The sequence below is a fragment of the Taeniopygia guttata genome, chromosome 3 (assembly GCF_048771995.1).
Source record: "Taeniopygia guttata chromosome 3, bTaeGut7.mat, whole genome shotgun sequence".
NCBI lineage: Eukaryota > Metazoa > Chordata > Aves > Passeriformes > Estrildidae > Taeniopygia > Taeniopygia guttata.
In genome coordinates this window covers 45,930,847-45,958,528 of record NC_133027.1, presented here as the reverse complement: position 1 = coordinate 45,958,528, position 27,682 = coordinate 45,930,847, and the positions used below count along the sequence as shown (strand labels likewise).

At 36.5% G+C, this 27,682-nt stretch overlaps 1 protein-coding gene across 1 annotated transcript in view; it reads left to right on the top strand.

Annotated features, from left to right (window-relative positions):
* SEC63 (SEC63 homolog, protein translocation regulator) overlaps positions 1 to 27,682 on the top strand; it is a 55,922-nt gene that overhangs the window by 7,946 nt on the left and 20,294 nt on the right. Inside the window, exons 2-10 of the mRNA XM_030267694.4 lie at positions 9,204 to 9,303; positions 10,083 to 10,197; positions 13,661 to 13,773; positions 15,973 to 16,034; positions 18,530 to 18,588; positions 19,311 to 19,361; positions 21,847 to 21,955; positions 24,416 to 24,510; positions 27,142 to 27,274. Coding sequence (XP_030123554.1) covers positions 9,204 to 9,303; positions 10,083 to 10,197; positions 13,661 to 13,773; positions 15,973 to 16,034; positions 18,530 to 18,588; positions 19,311 to 19,361; positions 21,847 to 21,955; positions 24,416 to 24,510; positions 27,142 to 27,274 — 837 coding nt within the window. The remainder of the gene's footprint in view (positions 1 to 9,203; positions 9,304 to 10,082; positions 10,198 to 13,660; positions 13,774 to 15,972; positions 16,035 to 18,529; positions 18,589 to 19,310; positions 19,362 to 21,846; positions 21,956 to 24,415; positions 24,511 to 27,141; positions 27,275 to 27,682) is intronic.

Sequence of the window (27,682 nt, the reverse complement as noted above, 5' to 3'; positions counted from 1 at the left end):
TTTAGGAAGGGATAACAGGACAAGCATAAATGGTGCTTCCTTTGCGTATTCTCTGTGTTTCCAGTGGTTTTGAGTTTGGTAACTTTTGTTATAGCATCTGTACCATCCTATGTGAGGGAGGTTGCCATGTCTGCTGCCCACACCACAAATAATTGCCTTTGTTTTGCAGTTTCTGATGTTTCTTAACAATCCTTGTTTTGCTTTACTGAAAGAGGAAGTAAATGTCCTGGCTGTCACTTAGGTTTTTTACAGCCTTCCATTACCTCTCCTTGCACTTTACTCTCTCAGCTGGAAGATTTGTATATTATATTTTGCTCATAAATCTTCTTATACATTTGATGGCCCTTGTTCACCACAATTGAATGTTTTCTGGTTGCCCCTCTTAAGAGGTGGGGACTAGGACTGTGCATCACACTTGAGGTTGTACAGCCTCAAGGTTGGACATACCTCCAGCTTATGTGGGGGAGTAATAATCCCTTCCTTTTCTCATAGGAATGCTCTAAACACATGCTCTGATTTTTATTAATAATAAGCATTCAGCTGAGTTTTACATAGAACAGTTTCTCAAAACACCAAGATTGCAATCTGAGAGGTAATAATCAGCCTTGAGCTCATCCTTGTATACACAGAATTAGGGTAGCCCCCACTGGACTTTGTTTTCATACTCTCAATTTCATGTGCCATGCAGAAGTGCACTTGCTTGATCTTTATGATTCTTCAGGATGCCCTTGTCCTTGTTACCCAGATTAAGTTCATCTTGTCCAGAAGCTTTATTTTACTGCTCACCCTTTTAGTCAGATTATGTATTAGTGAAATGTGGTGTAGTTTCAACACAGATTCCTGCAGAGCTTCTGGTGATTTCCTTCTGTTGGGAGAATTGGCTATTCCTCTATCTTCTAGTCACATATTTATTTTTGTGACAGTTAGATGGTTGTCCTGAAAGACTTGTAAAAGGAACCTTTCAAAAGCTTTTTGGAAGTCACAGACTCTATCAGCAGGATCTGTTCTGTATGTTTACTTCCGTGAGAGGACTTTACCAAATTCTCTACTGATGCTAAATGGATTTTTGTACTTATCCTTGTGTCCACTATTGCTATCCTTTATTAGAGTTTCTTCAGGGTGTGCATCAGAACAATACTGACTACAAGCATTTTTTATGATTGGTGATAGGTTAAGTGACTTTGTTTTCATTTATTTTGGATTGAATGTGTTCCGGTTTCCTCCCCACACCAAACTGATAAAATTCAGCTAATAGTTAAGAGTGTGTAATCTTGGAGCCCAGCATTGCTGTTGGCTTTGTCTAAAAATTGTTAACCTTGACCCATGTGCGTGTTGTTCCACAGTAAAATGTCCAGTTTTCCGATTCCTCTCAAATTCTGTTCAAGTTTTGCGATGCAACTATAGGTCCAACCCTACTATAAATTTTATAATTTAAGTGATAGAGCTTAAATGTTATTACAGTTAGTTCCACTGACTGTTTTGTCAATGCAAATGATACAGTACGCTAAGAGGAGGGACAAGGTTTGGGAATGGCTTGATTAGCAGTAGTGTAATGTGGAACTGTGCCCAGCTGACTGTAAACACAAAGCTTGGGTAAGTAAACTCTGAAAATAAGTTAACTTTCAGGATATTGAATCATCTTACGTTGCTGTTTTTTGAAGCTGTTAGTAACAAATGCTATCTTTTGGTCAGAAAATGTATGTGGAATTGTGGAAATGGAAAGGTTACTTATTGTTCCTTTTAAGCTTTATCTAGTTTCTGCAAAACATGCTCAGGAAAAAAAACAGCTTTGCTGTTAAGTATTTCACAGGTCTCTTCTTAGATAATGAACTGCTTGTGGTTTTAATACTTAAAATGTTACTCAAAACACATGATTTTTTTGGCTTATTTCTATGAATATTTACTAGAGAGAAAAATCTATTTGAAAACAACTAGGATGAGATTATTCAGCTATAAATGTTTTAGTTAAGAGGCTGACATGGACATGACCTCTTTATAGATAAATAATGATGGTAATGAGGGCAATTCTTATAATGATAGACATGAAAGTTAGAAAATGTCTATCAGATGGTTTAATTCTCGACTGCTGTGGTCCATTCAAAGTCCTGAAACATGCTTTCCATTTTTTTTTTTTAAGTAATCCAGTGGGAACACTAGTGCTTATTTGAAGACTTTTGCATTTAAGCAACAGTGTTTTAGAACTCTTTAAAATCAATTTAATTTGCTTCATGCCTCTTAATTTGGGATTTTACAGTAGGAGTCAATCCTATTATAATGAAGTTGCTCAGTACTTAAGAGGAGTTGCTGGCTTTGTGAGTTTGCTGCGAGTTTCAGTCCTGCCTCTTAGTTGCTGGCAAAGATGGGTTACTGCTTTTACAACATAGTTATAAGTGTTTGTCATTTTCTTTTTTGAAAGTAAGTGTTTTTGAAAGTAAGTGGTTTTTTTTTCCTCATCCTGTGACTTTTAAAATTATTCTCAGATAACATACAGTAGCCATGTGGAGTCTTTTTTCTGTAATAATTATCAAGGAAAATGTCAACAGAGTTAAGCATAGATGGCCTAGCGCAACAGTACGGTAGGTTTTTTCTACTTCATCTGTTATTTGAGAAATGGTTAAGTGCTTAAGAAAGTAAATTATTAGAGAGCCTGAGTTCAAGACCTCAGTAAATAAGTTGTTTATACAATTATTTGATTTCTGTTATTGTTGAAGTAGAAAGAAGCCCAGGAGCTCAATATATATAACTGTTGAAAGTAAATAGGAGCCTACTTTAGTGTACAGTTTAGAGGATTAAAACTGTAGAACTCCGAGTAAGATCCAGGAAACCCAGAAACTCTCAGGTGATTCGACTGAGCCTGTTGCCCTCAGTTTTGACAGAGCAGATGCAGTGCTTAGAGCCATGGTATCCCTGCGCTGTAACCTTTACTCAAGACTTGCATGCTGTGTGTATTACTTGCACCTCTTGATGCTTTCCACAGGTACAAGTTTTCCATTCAGGTGTGGAGAGGATGACACGCTACAAATGAGTTCTTTCACTTTCAGTGAAAGTCTAACTTTAAAGTGAGCTTGGCATTTCCTAGGGCTGCAGAACTGTGCTACGCTGTGTTCCTTGCTGAAAGAAGCAATTTTCTTTCAAAACCATTCTTCTTTGGATGAATTGTCTGCAGCTGGTGGGAAGAATATTTCATGTGCACCTCCTGTTTATTTTTCTGACAAAGTCCACTAGAACTGTATTCTGGACTATGTGATTTTGCTTTTCCTAGTAGCCTGAAGGTAGAAAGAACAGAGGAGGCTAGGATGTATTTCTGTCCTTTCCTGCAGTTTGAGGTAGAGTAATGGAAAACTGGTGGCTTCCATGTGTTCTGGTTATTAGCTTTTTGCTTGCTTTTGGCTGTCATAAAAATTGACTGATACTTTGAAACTTTTATATGCTTTAAATATAAATCCTGATGCTAGTAGTCTTATTTGTGGTATTTTTTTTCCTAAAACTGACCTTTGTTGCAGCTGAAAGAAGGTTCTGGAGATTAAGACTTCTCATTATAATTGTAGCTGTACCTCTTTCTGTTCTCTCTCTTCTAGAATTGCCTTTGTCCAATAACAATAAATGTGCAATCTTCTTTTTTCTCAGAAGGATGAAAAAGAATCTCCCCTTAGGTTTTTTTTAAGCACTTTTTGGAACCTCCAGAACCTGAAACAAAAATACTAGGTCTAGGTAGGAATCATTTGTCAAGCATTCCTGAGGATTGGGTGTATCCTCCTGTTCCTTTGGAAACAAGTATGTAAGATGGGTGAACTACAAAACCAAACTTAAGCCAGGCATGGCTGAATTGTAAACACAGGTTGAATGTAATCTCTGAAAATCCAACCAGTAATTAGCTTTCTTCAGTGTCTGTACGTCCTGTGTCATCGCTCATTGTGTGAATGCTAAATCAGAACAGAGGTTGAGACAGATACGAGAAATTTTTGCCCCATGGGGATGGTCAAACTGTAGAATAGGTTGTTCAGAGGCACATTGAGCTCTGTCTTTGAAGGCACTCCAAAGGCCTACAGCCAGACATTGAGCAGCTGCTTTTTTGACTCTCCTCTTAGCAGCAGGGTTGGATTAGGTGATCTCCTGAGGTCTTTTCCACCCTTTCCAACCTGTTAGGTTGTTGTGTTTTACCCAAGAACTGTGGGGTCTGTGTTACCCATGCCGAAGAAGCCTCTGGCTTAAAGAACTGGATATTCAAGAGGTTTGTATAAGTTCTGATCAAGAGGAGTCAAGATCAAGTTCTGATCAAGAGAAGCAGAGAGTGTTTACTTAAGCACTCTCTACTAGTACCTGTTTTGATGCCTGGAATACAAGAGAAGTGACTGCAACAGTCAACAAGGGAAGACCAACCTCTGTCATCTACCTAAACTTCTGTAAAGCCTCTGACAAAGTCACCAAAGAGATGGCACTCAGGTTTTCTTTTGTATCAGTGCTAGTTAAATTTTTTGAACTTGAAAAGTATATTAAGATGTAGTTTTGGCTGGATATTCACATACATTTTTAAAGTTACTATGATATGCACTTGTGAGAACCCTTGTGAGTAAGATTTGTATTGGGGAAAATCTGCTTGTGAATCTCAGGAACTTTGGATGCATTGAGAACAATGTGGAGGAAAAGAAAGCAAGGATGGGATGCTTCCGCAGATTATTTACAGGAATAAAGTGGCAGTCTACATCCTCTTGTGAGAGGCTTGCTTTAACAGCATCTTGATATTAGTGTTAGTGAGATTAACTCAAAAGCCCACAGGTGCATTATGCCTTTGCTTTCCAAGGCTCTTTAATACCTATTCCTAAAACCGTAGGAGAGATTCACTATTGTGAAGGATTTTGCCCATCAAATGAGAAGTGTTTTTGACTGGAGGAAAAGCATTTCCTCCCACCCCACACACACTTGTCTTCATGTAATCCCATATCAAAGGATGTTGTCTGAAGTGCTCTTATACTGCAATGGGAAGCCATAATCTGGACTGAGAAGAAACAACAGAGCTCTGCTTGTCTGCTTTTAAAACTCTGAACTGCTTTCCCTGACAGAAATGGATTCCAGAGAAGGTACAATTCATATTTCACTGCAAAGTTTTACCTTGAGGAATGTGTAAGTTCACTCCAGTGTGATCAGGGTCTGCAGGGCAGTGTGCCAGTTTTGTGGCATGGTAAATTCACTTGTGTAAAAAGGAAGCTCCTTTAGTCAGACAAAGGCAAAGCAAAAAAGATCTGATTTATCCACAACTTGCTTATTAGTAGTAAGTTGCTGCTTTTGTTAAGCACCAGAATTATCTGGTATTCTGGGCTTTGCAAGCTTTTTTTTTTTGTTTGTTTGTCTTTCCTCTTCTTTTTTTTAAAATTTTCTTTCTTCTGTATTTTTCTTTAAAAGTTTCCCTTTCCCTTTCCTCTCTCGTTTTTCCCCTTCTTTTTCTTTTTTCTTTTTCTTGCAACCCATGTCTTCCTAATATGAGAAGTAGTTTCTCTAGTGAAATTGCAGGCCTTGTCTGTAAATAAACAGGAAGCCAGCTTTTCCTGGATACAGTAGGAATATAGCTTTCTTAGTATGGTATTTTGCCAGTGGTTTTCTGCCTAAACTGGGAGTTATGCTGTCTGTATTGTTCCTTCTGTTTCCCAAGTAGGTGCCTGTTTTTGAATTCCACAAATTAACATGTGTTAATGATGGCATATGACATGACAGAGGAAGTGCCTCAGGATAGCTCCAAATAATTTGAATAGTCTGGACTTTGGCTTCAGTTTGGGTAGGATTTGATTCTTTATCGTCTGAACAGATAACTGTAAATAATAATTCATCTTATTAATGCTCTCTCTGATCCTGGGATGGTAGTGGTCTCATTTGACTAATAACCCCAAAAGGAAACAGGTAGGTGCCCTGTTTGCTTTTGGAGTTGTTAGTCAAATGAGACCATTGCTATCCCAAGATCAGAGAGAACATTAATAAGATGTGTTTGCTTTGATATTGTTTGATCAACTGTAATTAAATTTGATCCAGAGTTCTTCAGATGAATGTGTAAAAAATGCAATAGCTACTTAGCATCGTGCCTTAATTTGATGCTTGGGTGAAGAGGTCCCCCTGTGCAGCATGGCAGCTCCAGGACTTCATTTACCAAGTATGCAGAAGCTTAATTTTTGCTCATAGTGCATGGCACAGGTTGTTTTTTTTTTTTTTTTTTTCTTTTTTTCTTCTGCAGCTGTTACTGGAAAGCTGTTCCAAGACCTCAATTCAGTGATTATTGTAAACCACATTGAGTGGTCAATTTTTATTTGACTTTCTGCCAGCTCTTCAGCTTATCTCCTCTAAGGCATTTTTGGAAGGTTTTTGGCATGATAAGGTAGAAGGTACTGGCAATTCTTGCAGGGAGGATGCAGAGCAGGGAAAAGAGTGTCATCTAGTCATTGGAGAGCTGGACAGTTGGCAGGTTTGAGAAGTGGGGCATTGTGGCATAGGCCTTTGAAGTCAAGGCACAGCAGCTTGTTAAAAATCAAAATCTTCGCAAAAACACTTAGAGGCTCAGGTGCTCATCTGGGTCGAATGGTTGAACTGATGAACAGTTGGCTTCATCTTGCTTCAGCACCAAACAACTGAATTGATTGACAGTATTTGAAATAAGTGATTTAGGCTTAAGTGCATGTATCTTCTGCGAGTCTTCTGATGCCTGATTTATTCAAGTATAATCAGTAACTTTTTCATAAAAGCATCACAGTATGGCTCATAGTTGTCCAGTGACCATTTAAAGCCTTTGAACACTTTCTTCCCTCTTTCTGTTGCAAAGCTTTTCCATCCTCATGACCTCATTGTCAGTGTAGTCTTTAATGGCATCAAGTTTGATTCAGGTTTTTTTTTTTTTTTAGATGCCAATTCTTTGTTTAGTTCTATCTCTTTAGTTTTGCTTTGCATTTGTAATTTAATTTTAAGTAACGATTAGCTTCTGGTTGAAGTGAATCCAGTTTTGAACCAAGAGAGATCTCCTAGAATTGTTGTCTTAAAATAAAAAAAGCAAAGACAAAATGCCAAATTAATTTACATTTTACTGGTAGGGAGTGTGTGTTGCATTTTCATTGTTTTCATTGTCTGCCGAATTTTTCCTTAACTGTTCTTTCTAAAGCCTTACATAAGTAAAACTAAGTGGAGGATTGCTTAACCAAATTTTAGTCATATTCTTTTTTGTTTAGAAAGTTTTCTATTTCAGGTATGTGAACAATCATTGCAGATCAGGAGAGCTGCAAAATACTTGTGTGAATTATCTGTTGCAAAAACAGAAGTTTGGAATCTTATTTTGAAGCATGGCAAGAGTTGAATGAGATGCAGGGGATTGAATTATCTTTGATTATCTCTCTCTGTCTTTGGGGGTGATGGTACTACCAGTATAATCTTAACAGGAATTGCATCAAACTGTTTAATGTCATATCCAGTTTTGGGGAAGCTATACTCTATAGAACTAGGTAGTTCAGAATAAGTTGATAGACTTTTTTTCTGGTTCTGGTACTTTGTCTGGACAAGCTTTAATAGTTGTCTGCTTTACTAGCTCATGGGTGGCCACATGTCATCTGTGTCCCCACTCTATTTCTGCTAAATCAGCTAGAGTTTGAAATACCATCCAGTGCTCACATCTAATCTGCCTTAAATCTGAACTCATGGTTGATGTGGAGCACAGTGGTCATGTTTCTCTGGCCTCAAAGGGTTTGGTGTTTGCTAATTGAATTCTACATGTTTCATCTGAACTGTGTGCTTGCTTAGAAATTTGAGTAGATCAACACCATATCCCACCCTCCAACACCTTAAGAATAACTAAACAGATCTTGTCACTGTCTTCCACTCTTACCTTTTAGAAATCAGCCAGATAAAAATGTCTTCATGTTTCATAACTGCTGTTTTAATTAAGATGAGTTCAGTGCCAGGCTGGATGGAACTCTGAGCATACTGGTCTAGCGGGTGGCATCCCTGCACATAGCTGGTTGTCTGGAACTGGAGGATAGTTAAGGTTCTTTCCAACCCAAATCATCCTGTGATTCCATGAGGGCATCACCTGGTCAAAAGTGCTAAATTGCGATTTAAGACTTAGTAGGATATGACTGATATGTGCTTTGGATCAAAGTTGTTAATATAATTCTTGTATTTATATAATTCATGATTGTCTTTTAAATTTTGTTTACCAGCAATATCTAAGTGCATTGACACAGGATGAATTTTCTTTTGTCTTGATTCTTTTTTCTCTAGTCTGAAAAGGGCTGAGTGATCTTATTCTTTTGCAAGTAAGGTAATTACAATGACATCCTAACTTCAGAAGTGTTACGGGTCAGACTGCATAGTTTATGGACAAGTTACTTAAACAGGAGTTTAATTATAACATATAATTTCTGTACAAGCTACTTGCTCTCCACTGTACTTTTCATAGTATAAAAGAATTCCTTGACCAAAACTAGGTTGGTCCTGATCAGCTCTGCAATGCAGTTAAAACTCTCTTAACAGGGCTTCCATGCCTCATCAAGGTGAGCTTGACAGTGTAAGTGCAATTTCCTTCCAGCCCCGTCCTGTGCTAAAAGGACCATGGGGCGAAATCCTGTTGACTGCTGTTAATGTGAGAACTCCCTTACTGAAGGCATCTATTACTGAGCTGCATGGCTTACAAGTCGCTTTTTATCTTTATCTTTTTTCCTTTTACCCTTCAGCAGAAAATCATAAATGAAGGCAGCTTATAAAAGCAGATGTCACAAAGAGGAAGAAAATGCATTGTATTTTGAATTGAGGAAGGAGCTGTTGCTCCTGCTGTACTCTTTATTTGTATACAAACACCAGTTTTCCTGTAGGTTGCATTCTATTTGTTTGTTTTTCTTGCATGCGGTGGCTGACATACTGAAATGGGAAACTTCTGGAGTTGAGTGTCAGAAGCAAAGTTTACAGGTGCATGTTAGGCAAAGGCTGGGTTCACGTGTGATGGTTACTATGGGGCATATAGGAAATAGAATGGATTCTTTTTCGGTAAAGAGTAATCTGACCAACTTCTTATGTTTATGAATGTACAGCATCACTTAAATGGATAGAAAGCATTCTTTTCTCTGGTAATGCTGGCCCTTATGTTAGTCCTCCAATTGACCTTGTACTGCCTGCTCGGGGTGAGGTAAGCGTGTTTGTTGTTCCATGTTTTGTTAATCACAATCTCTCTATTTTTATAGAACAAATTCGATTAAAGAATATAAGGAACGTATATGGAAGGTGTTTGTGGTACCGCTTGCGACTGCTAAAACCACAGCAGAACATAATTCCTACAGTGAAGTATGTACCTTTCCTTTGCATGGCTTTCCATGAAAGCAATTCTTACTTTTTTTAATATAGAAATACATTGGTTTGTAATCAAAGCAGGAATTATTTACTTTTGCATCACTGAGCCATTTGCAATCTGCAATATTTGAATAATTAATAGGTAATCATTGTCTAGTAGGGCTTGAAATCAAGATGCATGCTGTTTGTCCTATGTAAAATACCTGAGGAATGAGACCAGTGAGCCTCAGCTGTAGAAAAAGTAAACAGTGCATTTATTTGTTGGAAAAAATAATTCTCCCTCACTGAAATTAGTAGTGCTAGTGCAATCTTTTGAATTAAATATTTAGTATGTGAACATATACTAAAACATACTCAAATATAAATGAATAATAACTTTGTATGTTTGAAGATGAATGCTTTATCAGTTCCTTGTTACTCCCACCCTCAAAATATTTTGCTGTCTATTATGCACCTGTGTCAGCTTTTTGTGTTTTGTTTCTTTTTCTTTTTAACACATTGTCTAGGATCTAGTTAAAAATCATCCTTTAAAAATAGGAAATAATAATATATACCTGCTGAGGAGAGACAGTTAAAAAATGGAGACTTGGTGGTAGTGGATTGTCATTGTTAAAAACTAGGAGAAAAAGTGGTATTAAAGCTGAAATACTAATACCTGCTTTGGTGTTTCTTGCTGCTTTAATACTGTTTCTTGAAGAGTGATATAAGATGGCTTTTAATGTTATTAGAATGATGCATTTGTGTATTTAAAAAATTGTTTTTCTTCCAAACAGGAAAATAGTCCTTCTTGCTGGCTGGGCATTATTTTTGTTCCTTGCATACAAAGTTTCCAAAACAGACAGAGAGTATCAAGAATACAACCCTTATGAAGTGTTACATTTGGATCCTGTAAGTAATAACATATTTCACTAGTCTGTACTACTGTAACTGTATATTCTGTGTGTAGATGTCTAATCTTAGACTTGTTTTTTCAAACAAAGTAAATTTAGTGAATCTATCTAGTGTTTTTGGGTTTTTTTGACATGTTATTGCTGCAGAAAGTTATTGCTGCATGTTATAAAGTCAGTTGTTACGTGTTTTTTGCCTATATCTATACCAATTTATAACTCTTATATCTAGCTCCTTCAAAATTCTAGTAATGTAGTGAGCTGAGTGTTTTAAAAGCCTATTCTGATGTTGTTTTCCTCTCTGTGTAGAGGAAAACTACAATCTGCTTTGTATGCCCTTCGTAAATCTTCTTAATAGGAACTTCTAGGAATGCTGAAGAAACTGTATAAACAAGAATGTGAATTCCTTTGATTACCATTTCTGTACAGAGCTGTATTTGTAAATGAGAGGTTCCACTGAAGGGTATTGGTGATGCACATTTTGACGTAGTGCAGGCGAGCTTGAATCTTGTGAAAATAGACGCAGTCCTTTGTTTATGTTGAAGGACTTATTCAAAATCAATGCCAAAAATTACATATCCCAAGGAGAGACTTTCTGAACTTCTTTTAAACTCTTCATCTTAACCACAATACCTCAAGCAGAATGTCTGCTTATGTTAATTATTTCCTGATCCAAGGCTCCTCTTTTGAATAACAGCGGAGTCATCTTTCCAGTTCTGGAGTCTGAGATATGTTTCATTCTCAAGTCTGAAGAAATACACTGTGGCTCCAGCTCAGCACAAGGACGTGAATGAGCTTTGAATGTACCTGTTTTGATTAAATGTGATGTATATTGTTAGTGTGAGAGAACATAATATGTATGTGAACTTTAGCAAATACATCTCTTGCTTTTAAATGATGTTGACTTGTCAGCAAAGCATTACCTTGTGCTAAGAAAGTAATTTATAGCCGGTGAGAAGTCTGTAGCCTGTTTCTAGCTAGACAGGTGGGACACCTGCCTGTCATGTCTGGAGCCAAGTTACTGCAATTCAGCTGCTGTTCTGCTCCTCTGTGACTCACTGATCACTGACTTGAGTTCTCTCACTGGTGCACAGGACAGAGCAATACAAGTTTTTACTGTTAAATGGTATCTATTGGAGCCATGCAGTTTTAATGTTCTTATAGCTGGGTTAACTTTGATTAAACAAATCAGGCTAGGGATTAGGTCAGCAGAGTATTTTCCTTTGTTATCTTTGGGAAATTTCTACAAGTAACAACCCAGAGGGGAAAGAAGGGAATGCATGTAGTGAATTATAGCTTTGTGTTTATTGATGAAAACTTGTACACATGCTCAAGGCATGTGCAACTTACCCAGGCAAAGAAACAAATTCTGGAATGCCTCAAGAACTGAGGGATGGAGTATGTGGACATATGTGGAGCATAAGGACAAGCTGAATGAAAGCCAGAGATTTTAAAAGGAGGATGAAAAGATGGTTGTGAAGATAGATAGTTGAAGTAGGGCTCAAGAAAAGTAGGGTGCAAAATCTGAGTGTGTTTCTCGCTATCAGGCAACTTCTATTAAATTTCTTGAAAGATTTTCAGTTTGGACTATGTGAAAAATCAACAGATTTCTTCTGTTACCATTCAAATGGAATCTTGAGAGTTGTAGCCAGTCCTGCTAATGAAGTGATACAGATGCTGAAGTGTAGTTAGATAATGGAATTGTTATTGTTATTAAAAAAACCCTAAAACACCAGCAACACCACCCCCCCACTTAAAAAAATAAAATGGTTGCAGATGCAAGCACTTCGAAGTTTTGATGCACAGTAATTTACTTCTTCTTTTCATTCACATTCTAAACAAGATTTTTTTTATTTTATGTTAGCATATCAATTTATAACAAGAGGCTTTTCTTCTTCAGATAAGAACCACAGCACCAACAAAGTCCAGATAATGTACCTAACACCAGATTTTGTATGCAATATCAACGCTATGTTTTAAACACAGAATAGCTCTTTTTGAAGCATACCACTGGAATTTCACTAACACATAAGGTGCTCAAATATTAATTATTTATTTAATAAGTATCTCTACTGCAGTTTTAAAGATAGGATCCAAGGCATAAAGATGAATCTCAGAAGTGGTTATATACAGGCATGCTCTGTGTTCCAAGGAGACTGACACCAGCTGTCCAAGGCTAGTAAGCATTTCTGTAAATCAGGCCTAATCTCTATAGCCTAGCTTTGGAAAATGAGGAGTAAGAAATTAATGTAGGTGGAAAACATGTCAACTTGTCTGGGATTAGGCGCACCCTCTGTGTCAGAGAGAAAAAATTAGTTTTGTTTTTTTTTTACAGGCAGCATTCATATGAGCCATGAAAACACATCTCTACTCAAACAGCTTGGGGTTTTTTCCCCTTCCCTTTGTTCTTTTTACCCTACTTTCTAGTTTCTGCTCCCTGTCTGGCATGCTTCGTCTAGTGTTGAGACTCCTTTTAGTTGAAGTCTAATTTATAATGGAGTAAATCCATCTTGTGCATTAAATGAGGCATGCTGTTGATAAATTGTATTGGAACATGACAGACTGTATAAAGTGAGATAAGGTAACAGCAAGTGAAGCCTCAGGGTAGTTTAATTTCTGGTTTAAATTTACTGAAAGAGTACCATCATCTGTAAATAAATTCTTTTGTGTTTATTATGCAGTTAAGATCAGCATGCTAGGTTTCTCTGGCACAAAACATTGAAAAGTCTTGTGGTAATTGTGCGAAATTTAGCGGATAACATATAGAAAAAAATTTAGCTGAACATACTATAAAGTTTTATTGGTTTTCTTGAGTAGTGAAGTTCACAGTCCAAGCTGGAAGTTAATGTACAGGACATTGTGTTGGTGGCATTTAACAACATGCTGGAGTAGAATAACAATATTTCTCACGTACAGGTAATGCATTCCCTTTGTTCAAGAAGTTTGAAATAATTTATGGGTAGAATGATTCTAGTCAAAGGCGTTTTTAACTGGCAGGGAAATCTGCTGTTCCTGGTGACTGACAGATTTATTTCTGAATACAAACTGCAAGTGGACCATCATACTTGATCTATGAAGTATGGTTAAATAGAAGAATATTGCAAATGAGAATTCCTTGTATTTGTGATTATGTTTAAGATTTGCCAAACAGATAAGAAATCCTTCCTTTTTTTTTTGTGTTCCTATGGATAGATCAGCAGGATAACCCAGATGAAACCCAGTATTCAGTCATCTGAGTGTCTTTTAGTTAGACTGAACTTCTGTCTTCATTTAAAAACATAATGGTTGTAAGAATGTTATCAGAAAAATAATACTGTTTTAATGAAATACAGTTTAATGATCCTGTGTTATAATTCTTCAGTGACTGGTTTAGAAAAATACTACACAATGTGTATTAGGATTATATATGAAAATGAATTTTATTTAAGATATTTATTAATAAATGCAAACCTTTCCTTTTGAAGGGAGCAAGTATATCGGAAATAAAGAAACAGTACCGTGCACTCTCCCTAAAATACCATCCAGATAAAGGAGGAGATGAAGTTATGTTCATGAGGATTGCTAAGGCCTATGCAGCGTAAGTTACTTCTTTGCCTATGAAAAAAGGGAATCATAATATTATGGGGAGAACAGCCTTTACAGTAAGGGCAAGGATGGCCTAAGGAGGCAGGAAGAAATATGTTCAGGTATGTAACAAAAGTCAAAACATGTCTTCCTGCAATGTGTATTTGCTTTGTACAAGTTAGGAAGGATAATTTGTTTTGCACCTGTCAGAATACTGTAAGATGTTAGTTCTTTGTGTTAACTTGCATGTCAGCTAGGAAAAGTGTTTCCAGTATAACACATATTAAATCTTAAAGATGACAAAGAACAAAATGGGTGTTGTGATTTTTAACCAACCGACTCTGTTACAGCAGTTTTGAAGTGATGCTCAGGAAATATATTTACTGTTGGTAAAGCCAAAGAGTACTTTAACTGTTCTGGATCTGTTTTCTCTCAGCTTACCCCTATCCCTGTGCAGTTATGCTTGCCATGCAGTCCTGATTTTTTACCTTGTGTCTCTTTCATAATTGCTGTATAGCTCTTAAAAGCTGAGTCCTTGAATCTGCTTTTACTCTAGAGTATTTTACTATCTGAGAGATGTCAAATACGAGAATTTGGTATAAACAAAATCAAAACACAGGAATTTAGATACACAGTTCAATCACAACACCAGTGGGATTCCCGGTACTGTTGTCTCTAATACACTCACTGTCACGATGCTGATAGGAAGGCGTGTGTGGCTTCATGCCAGCTGGAGCCCATTGTTCTCTACAGAATTCTAGTTGTCTGGTTTTTGTACTGTGGTGGATTGAGCCAGGTATTTACTCCCCCCATGCTGATGTGTCAAACTTGAGACATTCATAGTTTTTTTATGCACTCAAAGAGAAATGTTTATACCACAATTTGATCCCCTCAGCTGTTGGTGGGTTTTTTTATGTAAAACAAAGGCCACCTTTGTGTCCCCTTTGTGCTGAGGTGGAGTCAGCTTCTCTGCAGCAACTGTGCTGAGTCACTGTGGTCACAGCATGTCACTCTTCCCCATTGCCTCTGAGACTTCATCAGTTATTGGGGTTTATTGGGTCAGTCACATCATCAGAGAACTTAGGAAGTTGGTGATTTCTGCTTTGAACTCCGTTGTGTGTGTGGTTAACCTTAATGATGGAGAGTCCTGTTCGGCAAGAGGTGGGAAGGAGAACCAATGCCATGCTCACTAGAGCAGTTTGAAAATCATACCTTTTGCTTAAACACATCTCTATCGCTTTAAAAATCTTTTCAGTAGGAACTTCTCCTATGCCTTTTTGAACTCCCGAAACATATAAATTAATTGCTTTGCAAGACACTACTCAAATACTTGGTGCTGCAATTTGATACTTCAAACACTAGTGCATGGGCTGTAGCAGAGGTATATTGTGAGGTAAATGATGGTGAAGTTCCTTAGCCATGCTGTCTTGAAATATTACAAAACCTGCCTATTTGGTGAGTCTGCTTGTCAACAAATGGGAGACTTAGAAATGATCAGGAGAGGCCTGACTTCTTCACTGGGTTTCTTATGTGAGATAAAATCTTTCATACAGTGAAAGCCAGGTATTCTAAAGCAGGTTTTCTAAAGCAGTATTGTTCTTTCTAGTAACAGGGATTCTGTCAAGGTGGCATACAACTGCCAAAAAGCTGTCATTACTGAACAGGCACAGAAACTGTAAGATTTAAGAGGAGGTGTCTTATTTAATAAGAGAGTATTAAATTATGAAATTTGGTAGTTCCAGGGAAAAAAACCCAAAAACAACCAAACACAGGCTGTCAAAGGCTAAAGGTCTAGAATAAGATGAAGTCCCATATGGACTACTTCTGATCAATCTTCTATATTTACCTTCCTTCCAAAAAATAAGATAAATTTCAAACTCTATTTCAAAATTTTCTGTGTTGTAACCTGGCATCACAAAATACTGTGTTGTGGTGGGTATGCAGCCACTGTCATGAAAGGGAGATGTATGTGATTGTGCCGTCTTCTGCATGTACATCTTCTGTGTCTGATTTCCTGTCGGAGTCCTTAAAGAATCCACTTGTGTATCAAGGAGGAATGCAGCAGTATTGTTTCCTATTAGATTTCATGTGAAAAAATACCAGAAGCTGTTAAGATTTCCAATAAAGAATAATATGACTGCAACATTTGAAAGTTTCTATTTGTTAATGCTTTAGAGAAACGTATTAACTTAATATATCTTCTTGTAACTAGCTTAACTGATGAAGAATCACGAAAAAACTGGGAAGAATTTGGTAATCCAGATGGACCACAAGGTAACAATTATGTATGACAGAGGTTCTGTAATCGCTGCACATTGAGATGTGTAATATGTGATCAGTCAAGAAGCACTTATATAATAACTTCCTCCTGGGATTAAAACAACATATCTGACCAATTCTTTGCTTATGAAATTGGCTCTGGGGGTGGTGGCAGCGAAAGGCAAGAAAGAGTTTGCTTCTCAAACTTTTTATTATGGTAAAAAGAGAAGAATTTTTTAAATTAGCTTCCGTAAGTATCTAGGGTGACTTGCCAATATTAGTAGAGGTATAAGCAAAAAATAGAATACTGCTTATCAGAAATTTATCAATTTTAAATATTTCTTGGTATTTATGATCGAATACTAGAGATATATATTGAAAAATTAACAACTAGCCATAGTGCAATAAACACACTTTGGAAGGATGTACATGGGGATATTTCTGGCCCAGTTTCTAGGCAGGTTGCTACATGAAAATAATCCTGGTGATGGTGTTTTGAAGTTTTACAGTAGGTGATCCAAACTAAATGAATTTAAGACTGAAAGGTAATAAATCTTCCCTACTTGCAGTTGTGTGAATTGCTTGTAAAACACCTTTGTGATTGTTTAAGTGGCCTACTAAAGAAAAATGTTGCATGCTTCTAGCTGATACTCATTACAGGCAAAATGGAAACATGCCATTTGTTAAGGCAAGTTATACAACATATCTGTGTAGAATGAGTTACAGCCAGACTGGAAATAATAAATGGAATTTGTAACTTAATTCTGAACTTACAGAATGACATGAGGGTACTCTGTCATCTGTGCTGTGCATTCTACTTCTGAATTATATCCACCCAATAGGACATTAATTTTTAAAGTTAAAAAAAGCAACCCCAGCCCTGAACTGGTGTTTCAAAGAAATAAAAAAAAAAAATCTTCCCTCTTCCTTCAATAAAAATCTTTGCCAACTATATCACAGTCTGACAAAGGCATTTCTGATGGACTAAAGAGGTGAATCAGCTTCTTTAATCACTGTGTTTTATAGCATAACAGATTTCTATCAGCTCCTAGCTTCTAGTACTTCCTTTGCTTGGCAAGTAAGAGGTCTCTATCCCTCTTGCTACAAAATACAGATAAAATCTGAAATCTTTCTTCAGAAATGCTGTCACAATATCAGCAAAATGGTACCATAAATTTTAATAGCTTTGCTAGGACCTTTCTGGATGCTAAATTGATTTTCACATCCATAAGCTACTCACTTAATGTTGACAAGGCATGGAATTTGAGGTTAGGCAGTTGTGTCAGTGTCCTTGAATTGACCTGAAGCTGTGACTTCAAAAAAAAACTCAGCCAAAACTTGAGAAGGCACAAAGATCCTTGGTTGGCTTAGTGATTGTATTCACAAACCTAAGAGACTTTGCATTCCCAGAAGGCAAAATGAAATTATTTTTTGGCAGGCTAGCAGTTTGTACTGTGAACCTTAAGCCTTCTGCTCTGCTGAAAGCTCTACCTCAGACTCCAGTAAAACTAGAATTCTCTGCTTTATTTCTAGACCTCTCATTATTGTTTGAGACATCTGAAGAGTGGGAGAAGTCCCTGAAGTTTTCTCTCTCTCTTCTATTCTCTAACCTTGTTCCACATTAAAGTGTGAGGGGCTTTCTAATTTAGTGGAATTTATCTTCTCTGTATGTATGTATGTGTGGTGTAAAAACATGCACCTAAGCTATGTTCTGTAGTCTCCTAGTTCTGTACAAAGAAGTACTGCTAGTACAAAGGAAAGCATGTTGTTTTTCTTTTAAGTGGGTCCTAGAAATGAATAAAGTCTTACTTTCCTTTCTTTCCTCTGTTGGTTTCATGGAACTCTTAGTATTGGGATGGATAGTGTTTGCAAAATTTAATATATTACCACCTGTGTCTGAAAAGCTGTTTTATGCTACTCTTTATTCAGATCTGTATACTGGAGATGTTAGAGAATCGCATCTTCTGTTTTCTGTAGCCTAACTTCTTTTGAATTGAAGAGTGTTCCTCTTTCTTTTTTACCAATTACACAGAAATTTCAACTGACAGAGGGTCTTGTGTTTACAGTTTACAGCTTAGAACATTTTCTTAGTGGGACAAACCAATAGAATTTCCCATAAAAGTAATTTGCTCAGATAATTTTCCTGCAGTTCATTTGCTTACTTAAATATAAGTATTTAAACTGCTGAAAATTCTCCAATGCAAAACTCACAAATCTTTCAAAATTTTATAAAAATTTTTATAAAAATAAGTATTGCCCATCTATTTCACTGCAATATGTTAAGCTAAAATATTTGGTATTTCAGGTGTTTAAGTCCTGTTATTGCATACTTGGCATATTTCTAATTTGTTTCTTGATTTTGCTGTATTTGTTAAAATTTTGCTTATTGAAGTAATAAACACGAGCAGGTTTTTTGTGGGTTGGTGGTATTGTTTTTTTGTTAGATATAATGTGACTTCAAAAATGTTTCTCAATATTTTATAATGAACTTATTTTCTTTCATCCTACAGCTACAAGCTTTGGTATAGCTTTGCCAGCTTGGATTGTGGATCAGAAAAATTCAATTTTGGTGAGTCAGCTTACTTAGCTCAAGATTTTAAGGTGAACTTTCAAGTGATTTTGAAAAAGAATTTGCTTAATAATGCACATTTTTAGTCAAAACACATTAATACGTTAGTTCAAGTGCACATCTTTGAAGCAAATTTCAGGAGTCGTGAGTGTTAAGAGTAGTTTAAATTTAAATTTTGAGAGGAAAATGCCGGTATGTTTGGGTGGATCTTATTCCAATGACAATGAGGTTCTACTGTGATCACCTTTGCTACAAAGTGTGTGTTCACTCTTGCAAGGTAGCACAGAGCTGCATGCTGGGCTTCTCTAGTTCCATTTGATTTGCTAGTGATGCTCTAATCTAAATGTATCTAAATGTTCTTCCTGTTTTATTTGTTGCTACAAGGTGTTTCTCTTAACCACTTGATTTCTTTTCATTGTCTGCTGCATCACAGCCTTGCTGCCAACTTTTTATTTATTAAAGAAACTGACCTGTGACATTGTGTGAATCATTTCAACTGATTCATATGTGAATCACACTAAACTGACACTCCTTTTTTAAGCCATACCTAGTTATATTACTTGTAAGTTGCTCTTCAGAAATAGTGACACTATTATAAGCTTGTGACAATTTTTAGTAAGCTTGTGGTAATACTACTTGACTATTTTAGAATAAAGATTAAACAAAAGTGCTATTAAGTAGCCACAGTATCTAATACAGTATGTTTTGTATTATTTTTGTAGGTGTTGTTTGTATATGGATTAGCATTTATGGTTATTCTTCCAGTTGTTGTGGTAAGTAGTATCTGATATTCTACTCTCTGTAACCAAGTTGTAAACAAAGCTGTCTTAGAGTTCTCATTCTTACCTTTAATAGAGGGTGCAAGTGAGGTGTTTTTTTAAAAGGTGGTGTCTTCTTTTATTGTGAAAAAAGTGTAGCTGCTATAGAGTTTCCAGAAAAATGCAGTGCCTTGATAGAGAGAGGACTCCAAGGAAAATACTGGATATCACAATAATTATTAAGTTATGTAATTTGTCTTGTAACTTCTTTTTCAAGAAAACTATTGAGGTGATGTGAGCTCAAGAGGATATTCAGTGGTGTAATAGTAAAGACTGAGATGTCTTTAGCTGGTGGTGCTAGAATGAATACTGTAGGTGAAGAAGATGGTTATTTCGTTTTTCCTGACTGCCTTTGTTTAAATAACTTCAGTTTTTATTGATCTTCTGTACACCATCAGATGTCTGCCCTTGACATTGCTTTGTGTGAGGAATCAATTGGTAGGTGAGTGTTATTTCAGGGCCTGGGTTTGCCCTACAGTATTGCTTTGGAACAATTTTTCTTACCCAGTGATTGTGCATTTGGGGTGTGGCATGAAGCAAGACTCAGAAAAGTGACACCAAAAGGCCCTCATGTTCTTGAAAAGAAGATTTTAATTTGAAAAAGTTTTCTGAGGTCTTGGCAGCTGCTTGTATCAGTGTGTGCAAAGACTCACACATTATTCCTTCCCTTTGAGTCTCTCTGTGTAATTGAAAATTTAGCTTAGAAGATTAAATGTGCTGACTTCAACAAATGGTTGAATAAAAAGTCTAAAATCCAGGATGCAAAAAAGTTTCATGCCTTCCTTTTAGGATTCAGTTGATGCTTTTTTGTATACACATACTTCTAGTGATTTACACCGGGTTTATCATAGCTCAAGTGAAGGGAAAACAACCTTGCTGTTGGTACAAACAAATGTTCTGAGCACAGAAAAAGTATTCTGCCTCTTCTTGCCCCATACCAGATGTAGACTTATATGTTCAGACTTGTCACTGTAAATTTCTTTTATAAGTCAATGAAGAGGAATAGTCATTTTTATGGAGCAAGTTATTTTATCATTCCATTTGAAAGTAGTCATACAAGATAATTCATGCCTCTAATAGGTCTGTTTCACTTTTATGAATCAATAAAGAAGGCAAATTTAACTGCAGTATAGTCATCCTATGTTTGATGGGCATCTAAAATAAAGTAAAGCTACTTCCACCCTTTGAATCCAGATTAATGAAAAAGGACAATACTGATAAGTAGTTCTTTCCAGACTTCCACTGACCTGAGTAATGTCTTGTACATGAGGCAAGAGACAGGAGCTGTATCTGCAGAAGCAGTTAGGGCAGCCTTTTTCATGTAGATTTGAACTGGCTAGGTACACTTTTCTTCCAATACCTGCACTTGTACAAATATTTGGTAGCTGTGGGATTATAATTAATTTTTTTATGCAGAAAAACATTGTAGAAAGTTGTGTACTATTTTGTGTCAGCATTCATCTATTTATGGAAGAATCAAACCTAATTTACTAAAAAATTTGTTGGAGCCAGTCCTTGAGTATTTCCCAAACAATTAAGTAGATTGCAGAATTTTTTTCCATAACGGGGGAGTTCCTGTTATTAAACTAATAAAAGTAAGCATCATTTACTGCTTTACTGCTTGATGCTCTTCACTGGTAGTAAATTTCACAGCAGATTGAGGAGTGTCTTCGATGTGTTTTCTTATGTTAAATGAGCTTTGCTTACAAGGAGGAGTTTGATGAACAGATTACAGTTTATAACCCAGCACACCATTTTTCTGAAAATATATTAGAGAGTACAACCACTGTAGAGTTCTGTACTCTGAATCACTGGTGTAATGCTAATTAGGTAATTATCAGAGTGTTGCTCTTCTTCTGTCAATCTGAAGGTGTATGGCTTAATATTGAAAATTAACAGCAAGGGTCCCATGCCACCTCCAGATTCCTCTTCTGAAAAGCATTTTGTGGTCAGGTGACTTAAATCACAGTTTTTCAAATTTTCTCATAGTGAAAGAAATCTTTGTTGTTGGTTTGGTCTTGACCTGCCTAAACTAGATTTGAATGCTGAGTTGCACTGTATAGAGTTACCACATCATATAGAAAGTGGTAAATTGAGTGAATTTAGTGTTTAGTGGATTTATTAAAACAACACCAGAAATAAACCAAGCAGTGTGTATGTGTGCAGGTGTATGTGCTGGGGAAAATTTCTGTAGGCTAGAGGTAATTTCAAAATGTTTAACATTAGATTTTCTCAGATTAATGTATCAGTGTGCTTTTAAAGTTTGTGTCAGCGAATATATTTTGTTTCCCTCTCCTTTCTGAAATTAAGTTCACCTCAACATATATAATATCAGCTGGGCTGAGTTTACTTGGTTGTTGAGGGACATGAGGTTGTGCAGTATGGCTATTTTGATGCTTCCTTGTAGCTGACCTCAGTCTGTTCTTGTTGAATATTTCAGGGTTCCTGGTGGTACCGATCAATACGATACAGCGGAGATCAGATTCTCATTCGGACAACTCAAATATATACATATTTTGTCTATAAAACCCGCAACATGGACATGAAACGTAAGTAAAAGCCACCTTGAACTGTAGATGTGTTCCTCTGGAAGTGTTAGTCTGCTGAAATTAAAATACTTCTATTTTATAGGCTTTAATTAGGCTAAAGTAATGTTTCTGGTTCCTTTAGAGTATTTTTAAAACTTAATTCCGTTGCAGGTGAAGAATAGTCTGTAAGAAGTAAATGTTTGGGAGAGGGAATTGTATAGATCTATATTTATGTCTATCTATACATGAAAAAAAAAAAAAAAAGAAAAAGAGGTATTGTATGTTGGGAAAAACATGCTGACCTGCCTGTAGCCCTCAATTGCCAGTAGGAGCCAACCTCTCTCTGTATGTTTTCTTCTGTTAGTATAAAAAAATTTTTAGGGGCTTCATACAATTTTTGTATGCATAAAGAATGAAATAGCATTTCCTGTTTTTAGATGTTAGACTAGAGAGGTAAAATTCTGTTTAAAAATTGCTATTAATTTAATTGTATGTTATTTTATTACTTATTTGTAGCTTTCAGTATAATTCCTTTTCTTGTCTACTCCCTGATTTTAAAGTAATAACGCTTCCTCCCCCCCATTTTTCTGAGGAAAACTATTTTAGTATTAGATGTATTTTGTTGGTCCAAAATTATATCTTACAGTTTGGGGGCTGGAATAAGCCTGAGGAATTGGCACAGTACTACTTAGTTCTAGATTGGATTTAACTAAATTGCATGCTCAGAACAATTGAAAGGCAGAATAGAAGAACCCCCAAAACCTTCTAAAGAAGTGTTCATAAATATATTTTCTTACTCCTTTGAATTGCACTGTTTTTCAACTTTAAATTTGCTGGAAGATTGCTGAAATCTGCTCTTGATCCTTCCTTTTCCTACAGAGCAGAAATGCTTCACAGATGATCCAAATGATGTAGGGAATAAGAGTATGGAAAGATGTTACCCTTTTATTCACAGTACACATGGGCTTGTTTGTGGATTAATTCAGACCATTTTATACTCTATTTTGTCATACTCTTATGGTTTTTCCTATCTCCCCTTAGGTGAGAAAAGAGAGAGTAGGTGAGACTTTAGAAGTTTAGTGAGATCACTTTCTTTCTTCAGACTTGTTCTTTAAAGTAATTTGTTTCCTACTGAACCTCACTCAGAACCTCGCTCAAGCTTTGAGGCTTGCCTTGTCCCTCCTAAAAAGTGAGCTCTAGGTTAAATGGCCTTATTTAAGGACTTATCCTGGAACTACCTAAAAGTGTTCAGAGGCAGGTCATTTTTTTCTACTGAGGTCTGTTGTGCAGTCTGAATGAAAACTGAGGTGCAGCTGAGGTGGCTTAGACAAACCACATAGTGATCAGGTAAGGCTTTTGCTTGGTTGTGAATTCCACTGTAGTGTGGTATATCAGTGTCAGCAAATATAACCAAACCAGGCTAGGAAAAGGATGAGATAAAGCTGTATGACTTGCCTTGTTTTAAGGTATTTTTTTCCAGCTTCAGGACAAACAAACCTTGAGAATCTCCTTTCCTGGAGATTTTAATTTTTCATCTTAAATAATGGGAAGATATTTATAGTCATCTGAAAGTCTTCAATATGCTGTGCTGAGGAAGTGAATAGATAATTGAGCATGGAAATGAAAATTGATGCTCAGGGAACTTGACTCATTGTTACTAGTTTGAATTCACTGGGCACTGCAGGTAGGCAAAAATAACTTCAACTTGCTCATAAGAGCACTAGCTTAAAATATAAGAAGGAAGCTTGAGTAACTACTGCTGAAAAAGTTATTTTAACTGGAGCAAATGATTGTGTGAGCTCTCATGTGTGGCTGAGGGGTCTGGTATGTTCATGAGCAGGAAGCTCACAATGGGACTAAAATACCCAGTTATCTAGGGCTTTCATTTTAATTACACTACAGAATATTTTGTGGTAACACGGATTTTCCTAATCACATTAAGAAAAGAGTGGTCCATCATCTTTGTGCCATTTGTTTGTAGGATTATTTGACTGCTTTTCTCATAATTACAATAACTTTTTTGGTGAATTTTCAATGCTGATTGAGCAGAAAATGGAGCTGAAATTTTATCCTTCCTGCCTTCCTCTTCCATGCACATTGTGGTACTGCTGCAGGCACATGGGTTGCTGAGAGGAATGGTTCTGTGAGCATGGAGAAGTAGTCAAACTGCTGTGCAGTGATTTCTGCTTGTCCTAATGAAGTGTAATTATGTTTTTTTCAAGACATTGTGTCAAATGCTGGACTTCATACCATGCAAAATTAAGCCTTGAATAATTTGTTTTGTGCCAGACATTGATTCCTGCCTCCTTTGCCCTGTGGCAGTAGTAACTGATCCATTAAGTAGAGGGCATGGGTATTCATGGTTGTTGGGGGAGGAGTGTTTTATGGGGGATAAGTTTTATGACTGAAGGTTCTGTAGAAATCAGTTGGTGGCTTTAGGATGTTGACCTTGTCTTTGTCTCACTCCAATTCTCTTTTCAGGACTTATCATGGTTTTAGCAGGGGCATCTGAATTTGATCCTCAGTACAATAAAGATGCGACAAGCAGACCAGCAGACAACATCCAGATACCTCAGGTCAGTCATGTCCAGATGTGTTTTAACTGTCCTCTTCTAGGGAGGAGGGAGGTGATGCTTCTGGATGACCAGCTGACAGAATTCAAGTTCTTCAGGCATTAACTTTGTAGTGAGGCAACTGTATCCCTTCAGAAATATGAGCTAGACTTGATTTAAACATTTTAAAAAGAAAATATAGTATTAATGGTGCTAATGCTTATTTTAAATGGAATTGGTTTAGTATATAGGCTGCTGTATTTGACTTTTGGGGAGGGGTAAAGTAAATAGGAAATTAGAGTGTTAATCCTTAAAAATGTTGAGAATTGACTTAAGGAGGTGATCACCATTTGATGTTCTTTTACATCGTCAACACAAATCTAGTTGAGTGCATTACCAGTAAAATAAAATTACTATCCAATGTCTGAATTAGTAATGTCTTTAAATATCATGAAGATTCCTCCATGAATATCTGTTCCCCTCTGATTGCCTTTTATATTCATTTCCATTCAGTGTTTCCAATGGCATCAGAGATGCTGTAAATGCATACTGCGGCAAACAATTTTTACTAGCAGAGTTTTAGAAAGTCTTTTTTAGCAGAAACTAAGGCTTTGATTTAAGATGTTTTAAAGCACAGTATACAAAATGCTCCAATGAAAATGTTTTGAGTTGGCAAAAAGAGGGGGAAATAGTCTCACAAATATAACCTTTGCATACACACAGTTGAATTCTATGTTTTAAATGTGATGTAATAGTAAGAGGTATCTCAGTCTGTTTTACTTAAATGTCTTTGTCTCTTTTACAAATTATTTATCTTGTTGTGGACTTTACTGCAATTCCATCTTCTACTCAAAGTGGGGTATTTCAGCCACTGAGGAAGCTGAAATATGGGAGCAAAAGGCTGGAAAAGACCTTGATCAATGGTTCTTCACCCATGCTGTTGCCAGCATTGGCATTCTGCAAGGCCTTTTGCATTTAATCATTCATTATTTAAAAAGCAGTCAAGCCTTCTGTAACCATATCCTGCTGAGAAGCTGTTTCAGAACTTGCTGTTCTAATGATGAGGAGTGTTGTTTGTGACCAATTTATATCCTTGGTTTTTATCATCACCATTCTGGAGTCTAAACTATTCTTGCTGTGTGTATCCTTACGCATCTGTAGACAGAAGCAATAGCCCATTAGTCATCTTTTTGTCTTTGTTTTGCAAAACTAGAAAAAGTGCTGTCTTTCATTCCTCTCTTTTCCAAAAGGCTCATTTTGCTCCTCCTGCTGTGTGCTGAACAGGGTACTGTTCCCAGTTGATAGATTTCTAAATATTGCATTATTTTTGATCTGCTTAGAATTGTCCACCGTTTTCTATGTTAAATCTTAACAGTGCCTTAGTTGGTGGCACTACTGTTCCTGTGTTTCTGCAGGGAATGACTTTCAGCATACTCTTTTCCACAGCTGTTTTACATGGGAGTTTAGTACAACTAGAGTGGGATCAGTAAGTTTTCAGAATTTCCCCATCTTAGGTATCTCTGCTTTCCAGCTAACAGGTTCCCATCTTTGAGCTGCTGTTCTTGTTAGTATGCAAGTGCGTGACTTTGCATTTTATAACAGATTTTGTTCCCTTTCTAAAGGTCCAGTATTCAGTGTCATCTGTGGTTTTTTTCTGACTGTATGACAGAACAATTAACTGAAGCATCAGCACAGAATGGTATTGCTAATAGCTTCTGCTAGTATGTCCTGGTTTTGGGGCCATGATCCATTTTTCACAAAAATTCTCGTTTCTAAGTTTTCTGCTCTTGATCTGGGATTGCACCAGGATGTGCTTATAAGAAACTTCTTACAAGTTTCTTATAAGCACAGAATCAGAAGATCTTTTTTTCAAGTGTGGTGAAAGATTGGTGAAAGACTTTTTTCAAGTGTGAGGAAAGACTGATTGGTGTAGCTTAGCTGTTGATGCCCAAAGTTCTCTTTTTGTTTTAAGATTCTGGAATTTTTGAGTTTAAAAAGTGAAGCTTCTGGGCCATGTACTAATGCTACTTTATCTGAGCTACTGTTACTCAGACCTATTTGAATTGTGGGGAACAGGAAAGGTCATCCTGAGTAAAGAACACCATGTTTTTTTCAAGTTGGTGTGGTTTATAATGAAGTTAAAATCTTCAGCCTACCAGGGGTTTCAGGCTTGTAAACCTCCTTCCTGTTTTATCTGAAATTATTCCTAGGGAAGTTCACTGTGTCTTAGATGGGTGAAAGGTCTCAAGGTGATGGTGTTGCTTGTGCATATTAAGTTCAATGTAAATACCTTAGAAATATGGTTGAATCTAGTAAACCTTGGCTGTAAAATCAGATATTAAAAATATTTATCTGTCAATACAAACTTATTTATCACTTCATAAGACAAGTTTCTTGCATGCAAATCTTTACAACCTATCTGTTCACACGTTGAAAAAAGGTATATAAAGACACTTTTTAACTTTTTGGAGCTGGGTTTTGAATAAAAATGGCTAATTATTCATCTCTACAGAAATTTTCAAGGAAAAGTTACTTAAACTCTTGTTTTTGTGAACATGCTTTTTTTTTTTTTCCCCTTGTGAACTCTTCTCCTGTATTTGCCTGTATTTTACAATAAAATAGCTGTTTAACTGTTTAATCTTTTTTTTTTTTTAGCTTATCAGAGAAATTGGTGGCATAAATTTAAAAAAGAATGAGCCTCCTCTCACCTACCCTTACAGTCTGAAAGCCAGAGTTCTGCTCTTGACTCATCTTGCCCGGATGCCAGTTCCTGAGGTCCTTGAAGAAGGTAATGGCTTCTCCCCTAACTGGAAGCAGAGCAAAATGCTGCATACTCTGGAGTACTTTTGATTTTTGTCTTACAAAGAGTTGAATGGATCTCTGCTCAATAGTCTGTATGCAAGCTGCTTAGTTTTTCAACTTTATTGACCCTTTAGAGCATTTACTTAACATTTCCTCACTCTCCTGACAGCCCTGCAATACTGATATTTTACTTTTTAAAACTTTTGGCTGTAAATATTGCTTAGATAAATTGTTTTTGATTTTTATAATAGAAGAAAAAGTTAAACATGAAGTATATTTGCTTTTCAGAGCAAAGAAAACCAAGGTCAGCATAATGCTGCTCTCTATAGCATTTCCATGTATATTTATTTTTGGAGGTTTTTAGCTCACTATGTGAAGTAAAGATGACAAGATC